This window comes from Podarcis filfolensis (genome assembly GCF_964270895.1).
Source record: "Podarcis filfolensis genome assembly, chromosome: 11".
Lineage (NCBI taxonomy): Eukaryota > Metazoa > Chordata > Lepidosauria > Squamata > Lacertidae > Podarcis > Podarcis filfolensis.
The window spans coordinates 15173132-15193221 of NC_139613.1; the positions used below are offsets into that span (position 1 = coordinate 15173132).

The following is a 20090-nucleotide window of genomic DNA, read 5'->3' on the forward strand; positions in this document are numbered from 1 at the left end:
GACAGGCATTGAGGCTGTGCAGTAACAAGCATGTTATGATTCTGTAGTTGGGAGCTTTCATATAAAAGTGGTCTCCTCTCACGTGAAAGATGGGAGAGAACTAGAAGAAGAAGAAGAAGAAGAAGAAGAAGAAGAAGAAGAAGTGTTTGGATTTGATATCCCGCTTTATCACTACCCGAAGGAGTCTCAAAGCGGCTAACATTATCCTTTCCCTTCCTCCCCCACAACAAACACTCTGTGAGGTGAGTGAGGCTGAGAGACTTCAAAGAAGTGTGACTGGCCCAAGGTCACCCAGCAGCTGGATGTGGAGGAGTGGGGAAGCGAACCCGGTTCACCAGATTACGAGACTACCGCTCTTAACCACTACACCACACTGGCTCCCAGTAGCTCCCAGTAGGTGGTCCAGTAGCAGGGATGCATAGAATGGAAGGGGCAATGGGTGTCAAATTTTGGCCTCCACTAAATTTGAACGACCAAAGTTCACCCCTGGAGTGCATGATCCCATTCAGAGATGGGGATAACATCTTGCATGCCTAGGAGGTCCTGCAGTCCTTTGTATGTGGGTTGCAATATTGTTGAGTACCAATGACAAGCTCAACTCCTGATAAATAACCAAGCAGCACTGGGAATTCCAGAGTCTAGGGCTTGCAGATCAGAAGGTCGGCGGTTCAAATCCCCGCAACAGGGTGAGCTCCCGTTGCTCGGTCCCTGCTCCTGCCAACCTAGCAGTTCGAAAGGACGTCAAAGTGCAAGTAGATAAATAGGTACCACTCTGGCGGGAAGGTAAATGGCATTTCCGTGCACTGCTCTGGTTTGCCAGAAGCGGCTTAGTCATGCTGGCCACATGACCCGGAAGCTGTACGCCGGCTCCCTCGGCCAATAAAGCGAGATGAGTGCTGCAACCCCAGAGTCGTCCATAACTGGACCTAACAGCTAGGGGTCCCTTTACCTATATATGACCAACATTTGAGGACAAGCTGGGGTGGTGGGTTGTAGCATAACTCTCATCTCTCCTGTATCTCCATACGTTGGTTTATTTATATGTTAGGCCAAGGGAGGGACAATGTTTATGCTGAAACCCATCGTCCCTTAAAGACCAGATCCTGCGTTCTGGAGTGGCTCCCCTGAGCGCTTCTTGGTTATGCCGCGAGCCATCCAAACACTCATGTTTGTTGTTTGCCGGCTGCTCCGGGCTTCTCCACTTGGTTACAAGAGAATGGAGAAGGCCGAAGGGCTCAGAAGGAGGAGGAGGAGGAGGAAGGAGGAGGAGGAGGAGAGAGGCTGTTTTCAAAATACAGTGATTCCCATTCTTCCCTGAGAAAGAAGGCTCTCAAGTCGGCAAATGGGAGCGCCATTGTTGGGACCCCCACCCTCCCCTTCAGCGAGGGATGTTGAGAAATAGCTGAGGTTAAAAAGCTCCCTGAAACGAGGCTGAACAAAAGATGACGAGCTTGTTTCTGACAGGCCCCTTAAAGATACGCACAGATTGTGAAAATATAATTAGAGGCCTGGCTTTGTCTGTCCACAATGAGTGGGAAATGTTGAAAGAAGCGGCCTCCTCACTCTTTATTGAACCATCCCCCCGCAGGAGACAATGAGGGGGCTTGTGAGTCTGCTCCTTCTCCTAATGAGAAACGTTAATTGCCACAATTTCCAGAGTGTGTAAAGCACCCTGTGCCCAAGGAAGCGGGTTGTGGGGGGGGGAGTCGAGAGGAGGGAGGGCCCCGGGAGGGGGTGTTTTATTTAAAAGCTTCTCAGCCCCATTAAATGTGGTAACAGAGATAATGGAAAATAAAATCGCTGTGTTTTCAAATTCTGCAGCTCCGACAATAGGAAAGAGTTAGCTGCAGATGTGCGATTGTCGGCCGATTCTCATCCTCAGAGCAAGTCGCCCTGGGAGGTGCCTCACATTTCTTCGCTGTGGCTCTGCGATTGCTTGCAAGATGGACAGCGGCTAAGAGGACTTCCTAAATAAAAAAAAGAGGGAATGTGGTTTGTTTTAATTTTGTGGTAATTTTTAAAGAATCCTCACAGACCAAATGTAAACATCGAACACTGATTTCCACCCCCCTCCCTGTACATCGTAAGAAGAGAACTTTCTTGGTTCAGACCAACTAGAAGCCCAAACACAGGGCATGAGCAATTCTGGAGGTGGGATGCAGATGTCTTGGTTACTAGCCATGGGGAATTTTTATCCAGTTCACATTTAAAGGTGACCTACCCGACTCACACTTTTTAGAACTGTTCATGAACTAAAACTCAGTGAAATTCACACTTCTACGAATTTTGCAAGGCAGATAATAAGTGCCCAGAATGTACATGTTTGGTTAAAGTGTGCATATAAATGGACATGTTCATGAAAGTAACACCCAGAGTCACATTACACCAGGGGAAAATGTGTATATTGCAAAAATGTGTATATTAGGCAGGACCGCATAAGTTGTTGCTTCAGTTTTTTGCACACCGCTTGGTGGTATCCTTAATACATTAAGCAATATAGAAATTACATAATCAATCCTACAAAAATAAAATTTTTACATACAAAAAATAGGAAAAATCATTCATACACACACAGACACACCAGAAACTTATGTAGAAATTTGGAGGACTGGACGTAAGATTGAAAGAATGAGAAACTGAGAGAAACAGAGATTTGCCCATATCTATCCTCCATGAATTTGTCAAATGCCCTTTAAATGTGGCCAATTAAGAGGGGCATCCTTACAACCGCCCTGGCCATTCATCATGAGACCACTCACCATTCCCTCTTCTCAGGGGGCAAACCTGTATGTCACCCCTGACCACTGGTCTTGCTAGCTAGGGATCATGGGAGTTGTAGTCCCAAAACATCTGGAGGGCCAAGTTTGGCCATGCCTGACCTAATCCAACCCTCAGCTATGCAGGAATATGCAGCTGTCCCTTACTGGGAGCGCACCTGCAACCTTGGTGTTATCACCACCATGCTCTAATCAACTAAGCTACTATCCAGGCTGGTTTCCCATCCAATTTGAAACCACCCTGGACCCTGCTTAGCTCTGCAAATGTGCTAGCAGTTTTACTGCTGCCTCAATTGTCTTCAACACGAAGTTCCAGCTGCATTGTAGTAATATAGAAGAGATATTTTATTAACATGCAGACGCCCATATATATATATATATATATATATATATATATATATACACAATGTCCATCAGCTGAACGGAGCCTTCTTTAATTGAACAAGCTAATGGACAGTCTTGCTTTTAAGGTTCTGTTCATCTTAAAGATACAGTAACATATATCAGCATGGGTGGGTGGGTACCAAGGAAGCTGAAGAACAGGAGGAGGAGGCATGAAAACAAATCTGTGTGCAAGGGGGAGTTGAGAAAAGTAATGAGCATGGAGAAAAAAGGAGAGTGGAATGGGTGCACCATGAGGTGCAAGAAAGAGGATGCAGTAGGGGGTATGGGAATGGGCTTGAAGATGAAAGCAGCAGCATGAAAGGGCCTGAAAAATAGGAGCAGGGGGTGGCTTCATAACTGGACAGAAGTGGGAAAGGGTGCTTAGCAGTTGCAATGTGTGCAAAGAGGAGGATACAGGAGGTTTTCATGGGGTGGTTTGTGTGCAAAGTGGGAGGAGGTTGCACAAAAGGAGGGAGTGGAGGTGAAGGCGAAAACAGGGGTGCAAGGTGGAGCTGCAGAGATATAGAAGAAAGAAGTGGCTTCAGAAATGGGGTGGGGAAGGTGAAAAGTGAGTTTATTAATTGCATGGGGTGTGAAGGACAAGATCTTGGAGGTTTGTTAGAGGTGGGAGCAGGTGAGCAGGGACACAGCCCCTAGCTCAGTGTTTCTAAACCTGTGGGTCCCCAGATGTTGTTGGACTACAACTCCCATCATGCCCAGCCAGCATGACCAGTGGTCAGGGATGATGGGAGTTGTAGTCCAACAACATCTGGGGACCCACAGGTTGAGAACCACTGTTAGCTGGTGAACAAAATGGCAGATTAGTGCGGAAATGAGGCAGAATGGACTTTTGAACATGGGAGGATGCGGGAATTTTTCTAGGGCAGGAGTAAAATACTGAAAGTGGGCAACTGGTTAATTTCTCTCTCTCTCTCTCTCTCTCTCTCTCTCACACACACACACACACACACACACACACACATAAGATGCACAGTGTATTGTACGCAGTGGGTGGAATTTAATGTCACACTATTAGAAATATGCCATCTGCTCAAGCATATCAGCTTGCTAGACAGAATTATTCTCCTCTCCTCTACATGTTCTGGGGGTTCTCTCAGCAATTTGGGGGAGGCACAGGGGGCACTGAGGGGGAGGAGAAAAAGGAAAAGCTCTTTGCACAAGCGGAAGCACATGTACAGGGCTGTCAACGCCCATGCTTTTGAGGGAACACATGTGGCGGTAACATGGACAAAAATGAACTGCTTCATCCATCCCTAACCACCCTTCAGTAATCCGGCACATGCTTCACTTGCAAGGGGTCTCCAGTACAGTCCTGGATGACTCCAGTTGACAGGAGCAGCTGGTGGGAAGAACTTCTGCCTGAGATCTTGGAAAGCCAGTCAGAGTACATAGTGCTGGGCTAGGCAGAAAACTAAAAGCTATGGTTTTCCCAGTAGTGATGTATGGAAGTGAGAGCTGGACCGTAAAGAAGGCTGATCACCGAAGAATTGATGCTTTTGAATTATGGTGCTGGAGGAGACTCTTGAGAGTCCCGTGGACTGCAAGAAGATCAGACCTATCCATTCTGAAGGAAATCAGCCCTGAGCGCTCACTGGAAGGACAGATCCTGAAGCTGAGGCTCCAATACTTTGGCCACCTCATGAGAAGAGAAGACTCCCTGGAAAAGACCCTGATGTTGGGAAAGATGGAGGGCACAAGGAGAAGGGGACGACAGAGGACGAGATGGTTGGACAGTGTTCTCGAAACTACCAACATGAGTTTGACCCAACTGTGGGAGGCAGTGGAAGACAGGAGTGCCTGGCGTGCTCTGGTCCATGGGGTCACGAAGAGTCGGACACGACTAAACGACTAAACAACAACAGGCAGAAAACTGCTTAGCTAGTGAGTCCCCAAAAAAGGGGTCGTCTTATACACGGAAATAATACGGTATCACAAACCATCTGCAGATATCTCTTGATCCTGCCAATGAAATTAAAATGATTCTTCAGACAACAAATGCCTGGTAAAATATTACCTTTGTTAAAGCTCAAAGTAAATTCTTTGCATCAAGTCTCCCATGGCAGCTAGGAAGGACCACCTATTTTTTCAAGAATGATTGGTAGCATGTGCTGTCTAGGGCCCTGGCTTTACCAGCTGAATCTTGGAGGAGTCCATTGGTGAGTTGGTGCAATTCCAAGAACATGCTCCTTGGTTGAGGCCAGGCAGTGTTCTTTGCATACCGGCTGTGTGGCCTAGCGTGTTCCCCAGAATCCTTTGCACTGCCCCAGAATCCTGCCGTGACAGGTGTCAACTTGGGAAGTGTTTCCTGAATGCAAGGAGCATGAAAACTATGGATCCAAGTCTATGTCATGGTATCTTATGCTATAAACATAGACCAGGAACAAGCTAACAGAGAATCAGTACTCTAGCAGAACCATTGAGGTGGTCTAAGCACATGAGAGCCAAACCTCATGATCAAGGCAGAAGCCAATGTCCCCTTCTCCCAGGTGCAAGTCAACTTTGCCCTGTGGGAGAGGGACAAAATCCATTCAGGCCTCAAGTAGCAATTATCTGCTCATCTTCAAGGTGCACTCATTCATCCAGTTTCCCAAAGAGAACATGCCTTTGGCCCTTTAGCGCAAGGGCAGGAAACAAAGTGCCTTCCATAGGCTATTGGACTACAGCTCCCATCATCCTTGACCATTGGCTGGGGGAAGATGGGAGTTAGAGCCCAGCAGTATTGGCAGGGTGCAGGGTTAAAGGTAAAGGACCATTAGGTCCAGTTGTGACTGACCCTGGGGTTGCGGCGCTCATCTCGCTTTATTGGCCAAGGGAGCTTGTGTACAGCTTCCGGGTCATGTGGCCAGCATGACTAAGCCGTTTCTGGCGAACCAGAGCAGCGCACGGAAACGCCGTTTACCTTCCCACCGGAGCGGTACCTAATTATCTACTTGCAATTTGACGTGCGTTTGAACTGCTAGGTTGGCAGGAGCAGGGACCGAGCAAGGGGAGCTCACCCTGTCACGGGGATTCGAACCACCGACCTTCTGATCGGCAAGTCCTAGGCTCTGTGGTTTAACCCGCAGTGCCACCCGCGTCTCTGAGCAGTATCGGCAGGGCGCAGGGTTAGTTAAGTACAAATGCATCACATGCAACATCCCTTATGCATCCACCGAGCCAAGGAAATAAGTAACTATACAAACTTTGGAAGACATCTGAAGGCAGCCCTGTATAGGGATTTTTTTAAAAAAATGTTTAATTATATTTTTATATATGTTGGAAGCTGCCCAGAGTTGCTGGGGCAACCCAGTCAGATGGGTGGGCTATTATTATTATTATTATTATTGACATTTTAAAGTGAGGTTGATCAGAACAAATGTTCACAGGTTATTTCCTTGTACCTAGGAACAGGTGAAACGAGCCACCATTGGCAGGAATGCAGCAGATACGCTCTATGCTTATGATAACGTACTCTCTTGTTAATTATGCTGCTTTAAATGTGCATTTTATATTTGACTTCCTTTAGTAGTGTCTTCTTTTGAAATGTTTTAAGATATATATTTTTTTGTTAACTTTTCTGCATTAAACGTGCATTCTGTAGCGGACCTCCTTCGCAATGGTTTATTTTGAAATCTTTCATATAACATTTTAGTTTCCTTCTAATGTTGCTTTGGGTGTATACTTTATATTTGACTTTATTCAGTCACGTTTTCTCCTGCATGGTTTTATTTGGTGTTTTAGTGTGTTGTAAAACGCTTTGAGTCCGCCCCCCCTTTAAATATAAAACAGTATAGAAATGGAATGAATAATAATAATATGTGATGACCTGCTTACTGATTTAGGTTACTAAAACCAAACCTTGATGGTCCAGAGGGCTGCTGAAAACCACAGTCAACAGATTTAGAATTAACAAACCATAAGTAATAGATACAGAATTAACAACCCCAGCGTCCTGTCTGAAAATATGTGTGCTTTAATGTTACAAAACGTCCCTAGGAAGGATACAACATTTTCCTGCTTCTTCGTCACCTCTACTGTAATCCAGCCAATGAGTCAGGGATATTGGATGATTAGATCATTAAAAAAAGAAGAAATACAACAATCAAAGCAAAGCTAGAACCAAGCCCTAAGTCTTGTGCCAAAGGTGGGGAAGAACACAAAGATTGCAGTGGCTAAATTGGAGGATTAAGGGGATGGTCAGTGGGTAGGTAGGTGCAGAACAATTTCTGTTTAATGCTCAGGTCCCTTCTACAACACAGGACGAGGGGGCACTCTTAACAGCAATAGTCTTTGCTTATCTGTCCAGAACATAAGATCTAAGGGATGAGACCACTTTCCAAAGGTGCAGCAAGGGGAGCCTTTCTCACAAACCACATGGGCCAGAGATCTCCCCCCTCATATTGTCTGCCACGGTTTCCCAATGGACTGGATGTGCTCCTTCGCCTTCATCCTCAACGCAGCAATACTGGTGTTACGGGGGTCCACCTCTTCCAGCGGGAATTTGTCCACAAAGTTTGTCCCGCACTGGTAAGGCGGTGGAGGCCCCATGGCTCCTAGGGGTTGCAAGGTGTGTCCCATGGGGGGAGAGTTTAGGAAAGGGGGAGGGGTGTAGCTGCTGGGGAGGCTCTGTGGGGAAGCCACGAATCCTGGCAACGTCTGCAGGGGGCTGGTGTTGGGCATGGGTGGGTTCAGCCACGAGTCCAGGGGCAAGTTGCTGCCGATGGTCCCGATGGCAGAGGGCTGAGGTGAGCGGTTGAAGGAGAGGATGGGGGAATCCTGCAACTTCATGGATGTCACCTCCAGCTTCTCTTGACGCCGCCACTTGGCTCTCCGGTTCTGAAACCAAACCTAAAGGGAAAAGGGAAAACCACATAAATACAAAGCAGACACATACCTTCCAACATTTCTCAGATGAAAATAGAGACATCCTATTCTACATAAAAGAAGATCAAACCGATCCATTCTGAAGGAAATCAGCCCTGAGTGCTCACTGGAAAGACACATCCTGAAGCTGAGGCTCCAGTACTTTGGCCAGTGGCGTAGCGTGGGTTGTCAGAACCCGGGGCAAGGCAAGTAATTTGCACCCCTAACCCGTGGATTTGCGCCCCCTAACCTGTGGATTTGCGCCCCCTAACCCTAACCCCCAGATGTTGCGCCCGGTGCGGCCGGCCCCCCCCGGCACCCCCCACGCTACGCCACTGACTTTGGCCACCTCATGAGAAGAGAAGACTCCCTGGAAAAGACCCTGATGTTGGGAAAGATTGAGGGCACAAGGAGAAGGGGATGACAGAGGACGAGATGGTTGGACAGTGTTCTCAAAGCTACCAGCATGAGTTTGACCAAACTGCAGGAGGCAGTGGAAGACTGGAGTGCCTGGCATGCTCTGGTCCATGGGGTCACAAAGAGTCAGACATGACTAAACGACTAAACAACAACATTCTACGTAAGGAAGCTTTTCCTGCTTTTGATCTCCCTCACACAAAGACATCATACACAAATCAACATTGGCCACCTTGAGCCAGTGACAATGCATTCAAAAAATGAGAATGCAAAGGAAAACATGATTTTGCCTAAAATCCACACGCGCTAATTTATAGGCATAGATGCAGATTTGGAAACAATAAGCAAGGAATCACCCAAGGAGTCCCGTCAGTACAAACCTGCTGCAAGAACCTCTGCCTGTGCAATGGGACTTTCTCTCTCTCCTCCCTCTCACCCCCTGAATTTGGCTCTGGGGGGAAATGGGGAGAACCCCAGAACAGGACACGGGGTGAGGACAGGAGGGGGTCATTTCATCTGGCAAGCTGCAATGCTCATAGGATGTTCACCATAACAAATTACAACCCCTGTAATTTAAGTAGAAATATAATGCAGCTCAGGGATGCGGGTGGCGCTGCGGGTTAAACCACAGAGCCTAGGGCTTGCCGATCAGAAGGTCGGCGGTTCGAATCCCCGCCACAGGGTGAGCTCCCATTGCTCGGTCCCTGCTCCTGCCAACCTAGCAGTTTGAAAGCACGTCAAAGTGCAAGTAGATAAATAGGTACCGCACCGGCGGGAAGGTAAATGGTGTTTCCGTGTGCTGCTCTGGTTCACCAGAAGCGGCTTAGTCATGCTGGCCACATGACCTGGAAGCTGTACGCCGGCCCCCTTGGCCAATAAAGCGAGATGAGTGCCGCAACCCCAGATTCGGTCATGACTGGATCTAATGGTCAGGGGTCCCTTTACTTTTACCTATAATGCAGCTCAGGGATACGGCTCAGGAAACGCTGTGATGTGGTGAGCTGTGAGCCTATTCAGTCAACCATGCAGGTGCTAAACTGTTGATGAGCCCCTCCTGCTCTCCCTCCTGCAGCTTCGTTAACCTGGACTTGGACCAGGCAGCCCTTGCAATAGAGGGGTCCTTCAGTGAGCAGCGAAAAGGTTCAGGCAGAGGAAACCAAAATTTATGAGGCAAAAATCCTGGCTATGTTCCCCAGTGGGGTCTGGGGAGCTCACTGCACCCCACTGTGCCGCTCAAGCCCGTGTCTGCCAACTTGAAAGGCAGAGGGGTGTGTGACCTGGGAGTGTGTCCCTGCCATGGATGATCCTCCGTCTCCAGCATGATTTGTGGTTTGTTCCTCCATAATTCGGACACTTGGCATTAATTAAGAGGTGCTCTTGGACCGACATATGCTAATAGGCTGCAATCAGTCAGCTGCCAAAAGGACAGGGCTTGGCTTTTTGAAGGTATCCGAATGTTTTCTTTGAAGCTTGAGAATCCTTTCAACGGTGGGGAAAAGAAGGTGGAGTATAAGGTGATTTGTGCTTTCTTATGCTTTCTTATGGTTTTCAAATGGTCTCCTTTTTCCTGTCCTCCCCTATATAATGATAAGGATGTGTGTAGCTCAGGAACAGGGAAATTCGGCCCTCCAGATGTTTTGGGGCTACAATTCCCATCATCCCTGACCACTGAACCTGTTAGCTAGGGATGGTGGGAGTTGTAGTCCCAAAACATCTGGAGGGCCAAGTTTGCCTATGCCTGGTGTAGCTGATGCTATGTTATTCTGTTTGTTACTTCGGAAAGAGGAACAATGGAAGATAGTAATTAATTCTCCCAGCACACCAGGTCCAGAACAACAATGCATATTGTGAAATGCATTGTTTATTTATAAGATGTAACCGAGGTGCTGTTTGTAAGGTGAAAAAAGTGGCCAGCTGGAAGAATGGTTTAACGGCAAGTGAAGGATGTAAACTGGACTCTAAATAAGAAATGATGCGGCTATGTGAGGAAATGATGATGATCATATGTTTGGAACAGCAGTGGGAAACTTGATTTTAAGAAAATGTATTAAATTAATATAAATTGGTTTGATTTGTAATAATCTGGAAAATTAATTTTAAAAAATTGAAAAGTGTATATATAAACTTGGCCACCGCAGAGTTGGGTGTAGATGAAAATGCACATTCCATGCAATTTTCAATGAGTTTTCAGATATGTGAAAATATATCTCTTGTACAGTGGTACCTCAATTTACAGACACTTCAGGTTACAGGCGCTTCAGGTTACAGACTCCGCTAATCCGCTAATCCAGAAATAGTACCTCGGGTTAAGAACTTTGCTTCCGGATGAGAACAGAAATCGTGCTCCTGCAGCGTGGCAGCAGCGGGAGGCCCCATTAGCTAAAGTGGTGCTTCAGGTTAAGAACGGTTTCAGGTTAAGAATGGACCTCCGAAACGAATTAAGTTCTTAACTAGAGGTACCACTGTATATTAAATGAGACTTGTGAAACTAGCTCATTAGTAAACAGCCAAATCACAGTAATTTGTCTTGAAGCCTAAATAATCACAAGGTGCTGCAGGACCCTGTTTTCATTTAAGTAAATGAGATCCCAAGGGTGCTTTAATAGTAGAATTTTGCCTTCCAACTGCCTTTCACTGAAAGTCAACCAGCACTATTTGATTGCCCAAAGAAAAAGAGCTTCTCTCTCATATACTTTCTGAGTTTAGATGCTGGCCAAAATCCTTTAAAACCCATACCAAGCCCTGAGCTCCCTTAGTTAATTCAAACTTGACGGGTTAAAAAAGAAACCCCCTGCAGGCAGTTCTGTCTCATGCTCCCCATCAAATAATTCCCCTTAGTCCATAAACCCAAATCTGCTCTCATTACCCACTAGAAGGGATAAAATTAGTGCTGGTTTTTGGAGGCTGCTTTTTCCAAACACACACACTTTTGGAAGCCCTCCCAGATTTTTTCCTTCTTCTTTTTACAGATGACTAGTAAATATTTCAGGCTTCTCAAACATTTTCGTGATCCAGGGATTACAGATCATTCAGCTTTCATTAAGCCTGCGAAAAACCTCCCACTTACAATTAAGCGGGTGGGGGGGGGAGAAATCCCCGACTTTCTTCTTTTCGGTGGGAACTGACGTTTCTGAGAAGCCGCGAAGGTGGAGACTCACACATGCATGAGAATGCACCTCTTTGCAACACACTCTACAACTGGTGGGATCCAGCTAAGGTTAAGTGCCATACTTTTAAGTCCTTGGTGGAAAAAAACATATCTCCATATGTATCCACCCACAATAGGATCTCGATGCGATAAGGAGGTAAATATTGCTACTTGACACTTCCCCTCAATTTCTGTGAAGTGGGTGTATCGAGGGGCTTTTGCTTTCTCGGCAAAGTTCTTCAGCAATCCTTCATAACCTCCTCTAAACAAATTAGGCTCTCACAATGCAATTCATTTAGCGAAAAACACGGGTACCGTAAAGAGCTTAGCTCGTTGCTGCACCGCAAATATATATGCTTTTGCTCCGCATTAACTTGCGCAGGACCCTGCCAGATTTAGAACTCTGGGAGATCAGGGTTCTAAATCTCACCGGGGGGATGTGAGGTGGGAGTCTGCTCAAGTACAGCAAACTCCCCTTTGCCAGAACTTCAGCCCCCAACATGTGGGAGGCTGCGCCAATGAGAACATGGGGGAGCAGGCAAGGGGCTCCTCCCTTCTCCCCCCGCCCCACAGAGCAGCTCCTTATGCATTACCACAAGAGAGGGGGAAAGATCTGCATAAAAGGTGCACGTGCTGTTCTATATGCATAGATACACATTTAGAAATAATTGCTGGAATTTCAATAGAAGTATACAATGCATCTCACCGCAGTGCGGAAGTGACCTGTGCCTGCTCAGCCTGCTGTCTGAGCTCTCTAACTATTGATGGGCAACTTCAAGGCCTTTCTTGGTCCACTTCCGAAAGATTTTCAAACTGAGCTTGGACTGAACAGCCCTTCAGAGAAAAGGCTGCAAAGTTGGACACATGGGACAGGATTCAACTCAATGGTTGCATGCACGGAATAAGGTCTGCTTGCTTGCACAAGTGGACATCCTGCTCTTCTGCTGTTATGTGTCCTCTTGCATGCTCCCTAAATCTGCTCCAGAGGGTTGGGATGGAGGGAACCCGGAACAGCATGTGGGGCTAGAAGTCTCAGTGCTCAAGCAGACCTTGTTCCATGCACACATACCCCGCTTAGCACTATGTTGAACAAAGGAGGGGTAGGAAGGAAGAATACACGAGAGTCCTATAGGCACCACAACGCATACATGGTGTTACTGCACGTAGATGGGGCCGAACCAACTATTAGGTAGACTGAAGTGACTTTTTTGGATGCTAAGAGGCGGAGAGGGACCATGAGATGTTGGAAGGCAGAGCTGTGTGTGACACACAGTGTTGTTGACATCCATCTGTCTCAGGAGACAATGGAGTGTGCTTCCAAGGGTGAAGTCAAACTGCTGCATTAGCAGCACTGAAGTGGCCTGTTCAGGGTGCAAGCTTGGGCAGTGTGTATGGAGGTCCTGGGCTGCCCAGAAGTCAGAGCTCTCCTCTCAGCCTTGCTGATGGGGTCCAAAGGAAAGCAGAGCAATATGTTGGGCACCAGCGTGGCTGAAGGAGTTGCTGGAAGTGTGCCCCATTATTATTATTGTTGTTGTTGTTACTATTATTATTATTATATTTGTAGACCACCTCTCATCTGTAGATCTCAGGGCAATTCATGACATGGGGCTCCTGCTTAGAAATGTGCTGTGAAGGACATTCTCTTGTCTACAGTGTTGCAGGAAAATTCAACCGCTGGTCCAGTTGGCTTCTAGACATATCAGGAAGGGGAGCACTGCCCTTTGTCTTGGAGCCAGGACAGAGTGAGTAGCTCCATGTGCGCAAAAGGTGCACATCAGTTCTACCTCCACTTCAGCCAATGGGGTGGCCCAATAGGCTTCAGTTTACACCAAAGCCCTGATGAAGCACTGCCACCTCTTCCCTCGGACACTGGGCGCATGCCTTTAAGTTTATCATGAAACGGGAAAGGAGGCGGCTCTGGGCCTTCTCACCTGCTAGCTTCCCACTTCTGTTGCCTTCCCCCTTCCTTAGCTGCTGTAGCAAGCAGATCTCCAGGTGCAGTGCTGGATTAAACCCTGAGGCAGTTGAAATCTCGGGGTCTCCTGCTCTAGTATGATAACATTCAACTAAGAAAGCTTGGTTCCAATTTTCTTTCAAGATCAAATCAATGTTGTTTTGATCTGTTTGTCACAGGGCCCTTAAAAGTTGCGGGGCTGATGGGCCGGTAGCTACTCTGCCTCTTTGGTAATCCAGCACTGTCCAGGTGTGCCGTTCAGCAGGTGAAGTAGTGGGACAGACACACACACACACACCAGGACTGGGGACCAAGTGAGCTGACATCTACAGCTGCATTGGGAAATTTTAAGGGATGTGTGACTTTAAATGGGAGGCAATCCTGCACTCCCATCCACAGCTTATCACCGAAAAGGGAAGTAGAGGCTAGATGGAGCAATAAATTCAAATTCGGAAGCAAGAAAATGAACAAAAAGAGCTTGAAAAACCTGCCTCTCTGTGGGCATTGCTAGATGCTAAGGTGCCGATTACATAGGCTGTATTTCAAATGACATAATATTATTCCATATCCCAGGCCAGTGGTGGACCTACATTTTTGGGGGTCCTGAAGCTTGAACTGTTATGGGGACCCCTTTGCAACCAGCAACAAGGTCTGGGTAACCATTGTTATCTTCTTCAGTGGGGCTGTTCCATGACAGATCACCACTATTGACTTTGGGATTCACTCAAACATTGCAGGAAAGCTGGTTCTTGTTTAACCAATCCCTAACTTTCATGCAAAGGGTTGTAGCAGGAAGAACATGGAAAGAGGTGCCAATTGCACATGCTATTTCTGGAGCATTCAAAGAATTTGAAAATTAAGCCTGATTGTCACATACTTGGGAAACTAAAACTAACCTAAGGTGCTTATTTATTTATTTATTTATTTTACTATAGTTTCTCCTTTCCTTTTCTGTCTCCCCCTCTCTTACCCCAAAATCTGTGGTACCCTATAAATAAATAGGGAACTTCCAATAAGTTTAAAAACACATACATCAATGTAAATTATATTTTAAATTGCACGATCTACCAAAACGACAGCAAACCAACCAACACCTTTCTCCTGTGCTGGACATTGCATGATTAGGAGAACTCTTAGCCAGAGTATCTGAAACTAAACACTCATAATTAGAGAGAGATTGTGGTCTGAAGTGTTAAAAAAAGGCAGATTAAGGAAAATCCTTTACTACATATGCAAAGTCTGAAATTATATCCGGGGTGGGGGAGACTTTTACTGGATTAGCAGGGAAAGGCTGCTTTTGACTGAGGTCTTCTAATGAAGATGAGAACCTGAGGATTAACTGTCCAAGATTTCACCATGTGGCTAGATGGAGAAGGAGGAGGAGGGAGAGAAGACCACCTGCCATTTTACCTGGACTCTCACTTCAGGTAGGTTGACCTTCATAGCCAGCTCCTCTCGGCTATAGACATCGGGATAGTGGGATTTCTCGAAGGCTCGCTCAAGTTCATGCAGCTGGTAGGTGGTGAAGGTTGTCCGGTTCCTCCGGTGTTTCTTCTTGGGCTGGTCTTCATCGGACAGTTTGCCGTCGCTGTTGTTGCAGGTGGCCAGCTCTGGACTCAAGCACTCCTCTGAGCGTTTGGAGCAGTAGGGGTCTGGGAGGGGGGGAGAAGAAGGAGAGGTGAGGCAACCCACCAACAAATGGAGCCAGAGCTCATGGATTTAAGGCTGTAACCTTGTACACCCTTACCTGGGAGTAAGTCCCATTGAAATCAGTAGAACTTACTTCTGAGTAGGCATGCATAGAATTGGACAGCCAAGCTGAATCACACCAGCATGTCTACCTGATGCTAAGCACATTTGAGTGAACGTAAATATACCACTGATTTCAACATAATTTGCTTCCAAATTTAATAAATCCAGACTTCTTGTCTTCATTTGTTTTAACATTTTGAGCGGGTTTCACAGAGAACAGAGATAGATGATGGATGATAGATAGATAGATGATAGATAGATAGATAGATAGATAGATAGATAGATAGATAGATGATAGATTGATAGATAGATAGATAGATCTTTATCTTTTAAAAGACTTCAAGTGTTTTACAAGAAAGAAAATATGTATTTCTATTAATCAGCACCATATAATCACATTACTTAATTAGTGATCTTGCTGTATCCTTCTGTGTGTTCCTCCTTTCTGTTGCCTTCAGTTTTGACTTTATTTCAAAATAAAATCCAGTGTTAAAAGCAACGTCGATATTGCTACTGTTTCTGCCTTTTGCAGCCTTACCCTGGATCCTAAAACCTATTACATATATGCAAATGCCATTGATTTCGTTGCTTTGAAGTCCGTTAGCTCTGATCTGGACTGGAGCAATCCAGTGCAGAGCTGCTCAGAGTTATGCCGAACTCAGCAGCTCTGTGCCCAGCCAAGGATACATGGTCTCCGTCATTTATATATTATTATGAGTTAATAATATTCTATCAAAATCTAAATGAATGGAAACTGATCCACACAACTGCTCTGCACAACTTGATGCTTCCCTTCCCCTTCGTCCCAGCATTGTACTATTCCCTTGGTAAAACAGAGTCCATTCTGAACCATTCTCCAATGGCTGTTTTTGGACCATCGCTCATCTGCTTTGGAAAGGTCTGAGATTGCATCTTGCTGGCTTAGAGCAAAGTCTGCCTAAGCCAGCTTTCCCACCGCTTCCCATGGTGTTGAGCCAGATGCTCACAAGTGGGGCGTGATTCACATGACACAAGTGCAATGTAGCCCGGGGGAAGCGATTGGAATTTGATGGGCTGGTGGGACTAGAAAACAATGAGACTTCATCCAGTCTAGCACCCTGTTCTCACAGCAGCCAACTAGATGCCCACGAGAAGCTTGCGAGTAAGGCAGGAGTGCAACGGCACTCTTCGCACTTGTGCTCCCCAGGCAATTCAAAGGCATATAATCTCTGACTGTGGAGGAAAAACATAGCTGACAAGGCAAGTAGCCTTGTCCTCCCTAAATTTGTCCAGTCCCCTTTAAAGTGACGCAAGTTGGTGGACTTCGCTGCATCTTTTGGAAGTGCAATCTTAACTAGGCACTGAGTGAAGAAGAACTTCCAATGTCCCAAGATTTAGCTTCATTGGATGTCCCCAATGAACATCTCTGCGTCCACTTTCTTCATAACCTGCACAATTTTGCACACCTTCATCATGCCCCAACTCTTTGTCATAAAGGGAGTTGCTCCAGCTTCTGTGATCGTTTTGCTTTTGCCCCATGTCTGACTCTTTCCCAGCTCTACGGAACTCTTCTTGAGGTGTGGGGATCAGGATGGGACACAGTGTTCTAAGGGTGGTCACACTGGCTAAGCTCTTCCTAACGTGAGCAGAGGTGGGAGCCCTCAGAGAGAGGACCTCCTGGATAAAATGGACAGCTCATAGGCGTATTGGTCCATTGGTTCCGTGCCATTTGATGGATCCATTTGGGAATAAGCCGCACAAGTGTGGCAACCCCAGATGAGATAAGAAAACAAGCTTGAAGAACCAGACAAGACCATGTTTCTCTGTCTCCTAAGCTCCAAGGCTATTCCCCCAAAAATGGAAACAGCTCCCTTAGTGCAGAAGCAAGTCCCACTGAAATAATCTGAGCACTTGCCTTCAAGAAGATGAGTTTAGGGTGAGAATCCCTCCCTGGGAAATCTGGTCCCCAACATACATTGTTGTTTAGTCGTTTCCGACTCTTTGTGACCCCATGGACCAGAGCACGCCAGGCACTCCTGTCTTCCACTGCTTCCTGCAGCTTGGTCCAACTCATGTTCGTGGCAACATACGTACTTCAGTATAAAATGCCATTGTAATGGCATTAACAGCCCATGCAGGGAGCCTCACTAAGTTCAGTGGGACATGTGAATGTTTCCAGTGTCAGTGCGCTTGCCTTAATTTGCCATGCTGTGCTCTGGGAAATGCTCTCTTTCCTTCCTTGCATGCCAGAGTGCCTTTTCTAAAGTTGTACAATTTACAGAACACCCTGGGCACTGTTTGCTCAAGCAGCCAAAGACACAATCAGTAGGTTGCTCCTTTGAAAAGCATCACCATCACCTGGGATCTGCAGGCAGAGCTGGGAGATCTGGAAGAGACGCCTCTCGGAAGCCCTGGAGAGAGGCTGCCAGTCAGTGTAGACAAGACTGAGCTAGATGGACCATGGTCTGATGGTCTGACTCTGTGTAAGGCAGCTCCCTGTGTTTGGGATTTTTAAAGAGTGGGGTTTTTAGAGGGAACTTGGCTGATCTTAATTATTGTGTCTGAGGCGTCTCACAAAGATGCTTGATCTTTAAAACGCTTTCCTCCTCTTCTTCTTCAGTTATCCCCTCCAACACTTAACTGATTTTAAAGGTGCACATTTAAAAAATGTGCCCCTCTCTTAATAGTAATTTTATTATTTTTACCCCAGCCACACTGGGCGGCTTTCAGCACATAATACATCAAACATAATAAGACATCAATCATTAAGTACTTCCCAAAATAATAATAATGAGGAAGTTATTTGAACTTGCTTCCAAAGGGTGGGGGGTTAATGGGGGCCTCCTTCAAATTGAAGCAAAGGAACCACACACTTTCACTGGTCCCAGCAGCTACAGGAGGACCAGGTTCCTCCAGTAAGTGGGGGACTATGACCTGACACCCCCCCAAAAAAACCCCTCGCACCCTGCCTTACCTCCGAAGTGTTCTTCCGGGGTCCCTTCCTGGCCCTGGCCAGGCTGCTCAGCTGGCATTTTGGAGAAGCAATCCCTGGGGCTGCGCTTCTCTCCCTCCTTCATGGGCCTGCCTCCGCCACTGGCATCGTGGGCTTGGAAGGCACCCAAAAGCGGGTCCTCTTTGGTAAATCCCAGGATCGCTTCGATGCTGTGGAGCCTCGACGGGTTCCCTCCTCCGCTGTGGCTCCTCACCAAGTGCCCAGTCAGGGAGAAGCCGCCGTCGGTCATGTTCAGAAGGGAGCCTTGCTGCAGGTGCATGGAGCTCTCCTGGTGGCAGGGCAGGGGGCTGGTGTGGGGAGGGGGAGGGCGAGGTGGACAGCCCTCGATCCTCCCCTTCCAAGGACCCCCGGGGGCTCCCCTATGCCATGCGCGCTCCTTCCTTGCTCAGCCGTCCAACAAGAGCACGACGGAGAGACCCTGCTTCTCCTTCTCCTTCTTCTTCTTCTCCTCCTTCCGACGGCTGGCAGGATTTGAGAGGCTCCTCAGGCGACCAACTCCCGTCGGGATCTGCTTGTGTCAGAGGGCAGCAGCGGGCGAAGGCGGCTTGCGAGTCCTCGCTGAGCCTAAGCGGCTCTCGGCCCCAGCCTCCCTTCCCGTCTCCTTCCAAGCTGACGGGGCCGGGTCGTCCTCGGACGGCCGAGGATCAGCGGCCAGGATTGGAGTGACCTTTCCCCGGGCAGAGCAAGGAGCTCGCCCGCGCAGCGACGCCACCAGCCCTGCCTGGGAGAGGCGCGGCAGACGTGCGTCCCGTCGGAGTCCCGCGGGCGCTGCTGCTTGCGTGCTCCCGTGCGCTCCGTCTCCCGGGGGCTTTGTGCGACTTGGGGGCCGGAGGCACCTGAATTAACGGGGGTGGGGGCTCTCCTTCGCCTCAGGCTCCTCCCCTCGACGGGAAGGGCGGCCCTTCGAGGAAACTGACCAGCGGGGAGGAAGCAGCCAGAGAGAAACGGTCGCCGTCGAGGGAGGCTGAGGAGTGGACGCGGTTTTGTTTTGTTTTTTGCTAGGGTTTCGGGGAGGTCTCAACTTCCGACGGGCAAGGAAAAGAGGTTTTATTAAGTAGAATTGAAAGGATAATATTAAATGGCAATACGAAATATAGAGAATGCGTAAAAATGGAAAATATGGATGATTGGTGGAGAAGCTGGTGGAAGTCCAGAAAGTTGAAATTTGTGAATAATGTTTGAGATGGCGAATTTGTAAAAGGGAAAATTTAATTTAAAAAAATTATTAAAAAAAGGAAAAGAGGTTTTATTTTTGCTTTTTAAAAGGGCAAAAAACTTGTTTCAAACGGACCAGGCGGTTGCAGAGGGAGGGAGGAGCACAGCAAAGTTTCCAGGAGGCATTTGGGAGCTCACGCACGTCTTAAAAACAAGTGGGTTTTAAAAGAGGGACAAATTCACGGAGAGGAGCAGCGAAGGCTACTAGCCACGCTGACTATGCCCTGTTCCACAAACACACTTTTAGAAAATCTCCTCCTGCGAACGGGAACAAGAGGATTTCTTTGTCAAAGGAGGAGCTATCTAGGGGCCTAGGGATCTCGTCTGGGAGTCTTGTCAGATTAGGATCTGAATGTGCGGCGGGGGGAGGAGGAATCGTGGAAGGGGCGCAGCTTCTCCCTAATCTTGAAAGACTTTCCAAGAAGCCCTCTCTTGAAATCTGTGGAGTTTAACGAAAGGATGGAGGTCGTTTTGCTAGAAAGGCGCCTGGTGGTTTATCTGGTTTCTCTCTCCCTCCCCTCGCAGACTGTTAATTAATTAAAGGCAATCAAACTTAGTTAATTGAAATAAATTGGGCAAGTCTCAGGA

General features: G+C 47.3%; 1 protein-coding gene across 3 annotated transcripts; it reads right to left on the minus strand.

The window, feature by feature from the left end:
* Positions 1-7114: 7114 nt before the first annotated feature.
* On the minus strand, positions 7115-19071 carry RAX (retina and anterior neural fold homeobox). Of its 3 annotated transcripts, none has more exons than XM_083576386.1 (3): positions 18249-19071; positions 14954-15195; positions 7115-8009 (listed from the first exon to the last, which is right to left on the minus strand). In XM_083576386.1, exons 1-3 carry the CDS (start codon positions 18544-18546, stop codon positions 7557-7559), a joined length of 993 nt encoding a protein of 330 aa, XP_083432512.1. In that variant the 5' UTR covers positions 18547-19071; the 3' UTR covers positions 7115-7556. The 3 variants fall into 3 exon arrangements, with proteins under 3 accessions (XP_083432512.1, XP_083432514.1, XP_083432513.1); XM_083576388.1 differs by having other exon boundaries at positions 7134-8009; positions 14954-15171; XM_083576387.1 differs by having other exon boundaries at positions 7134-8009; positions 14966-15195.
* Positions 19072-20090: the final 1019 nt, after the last annotated feature.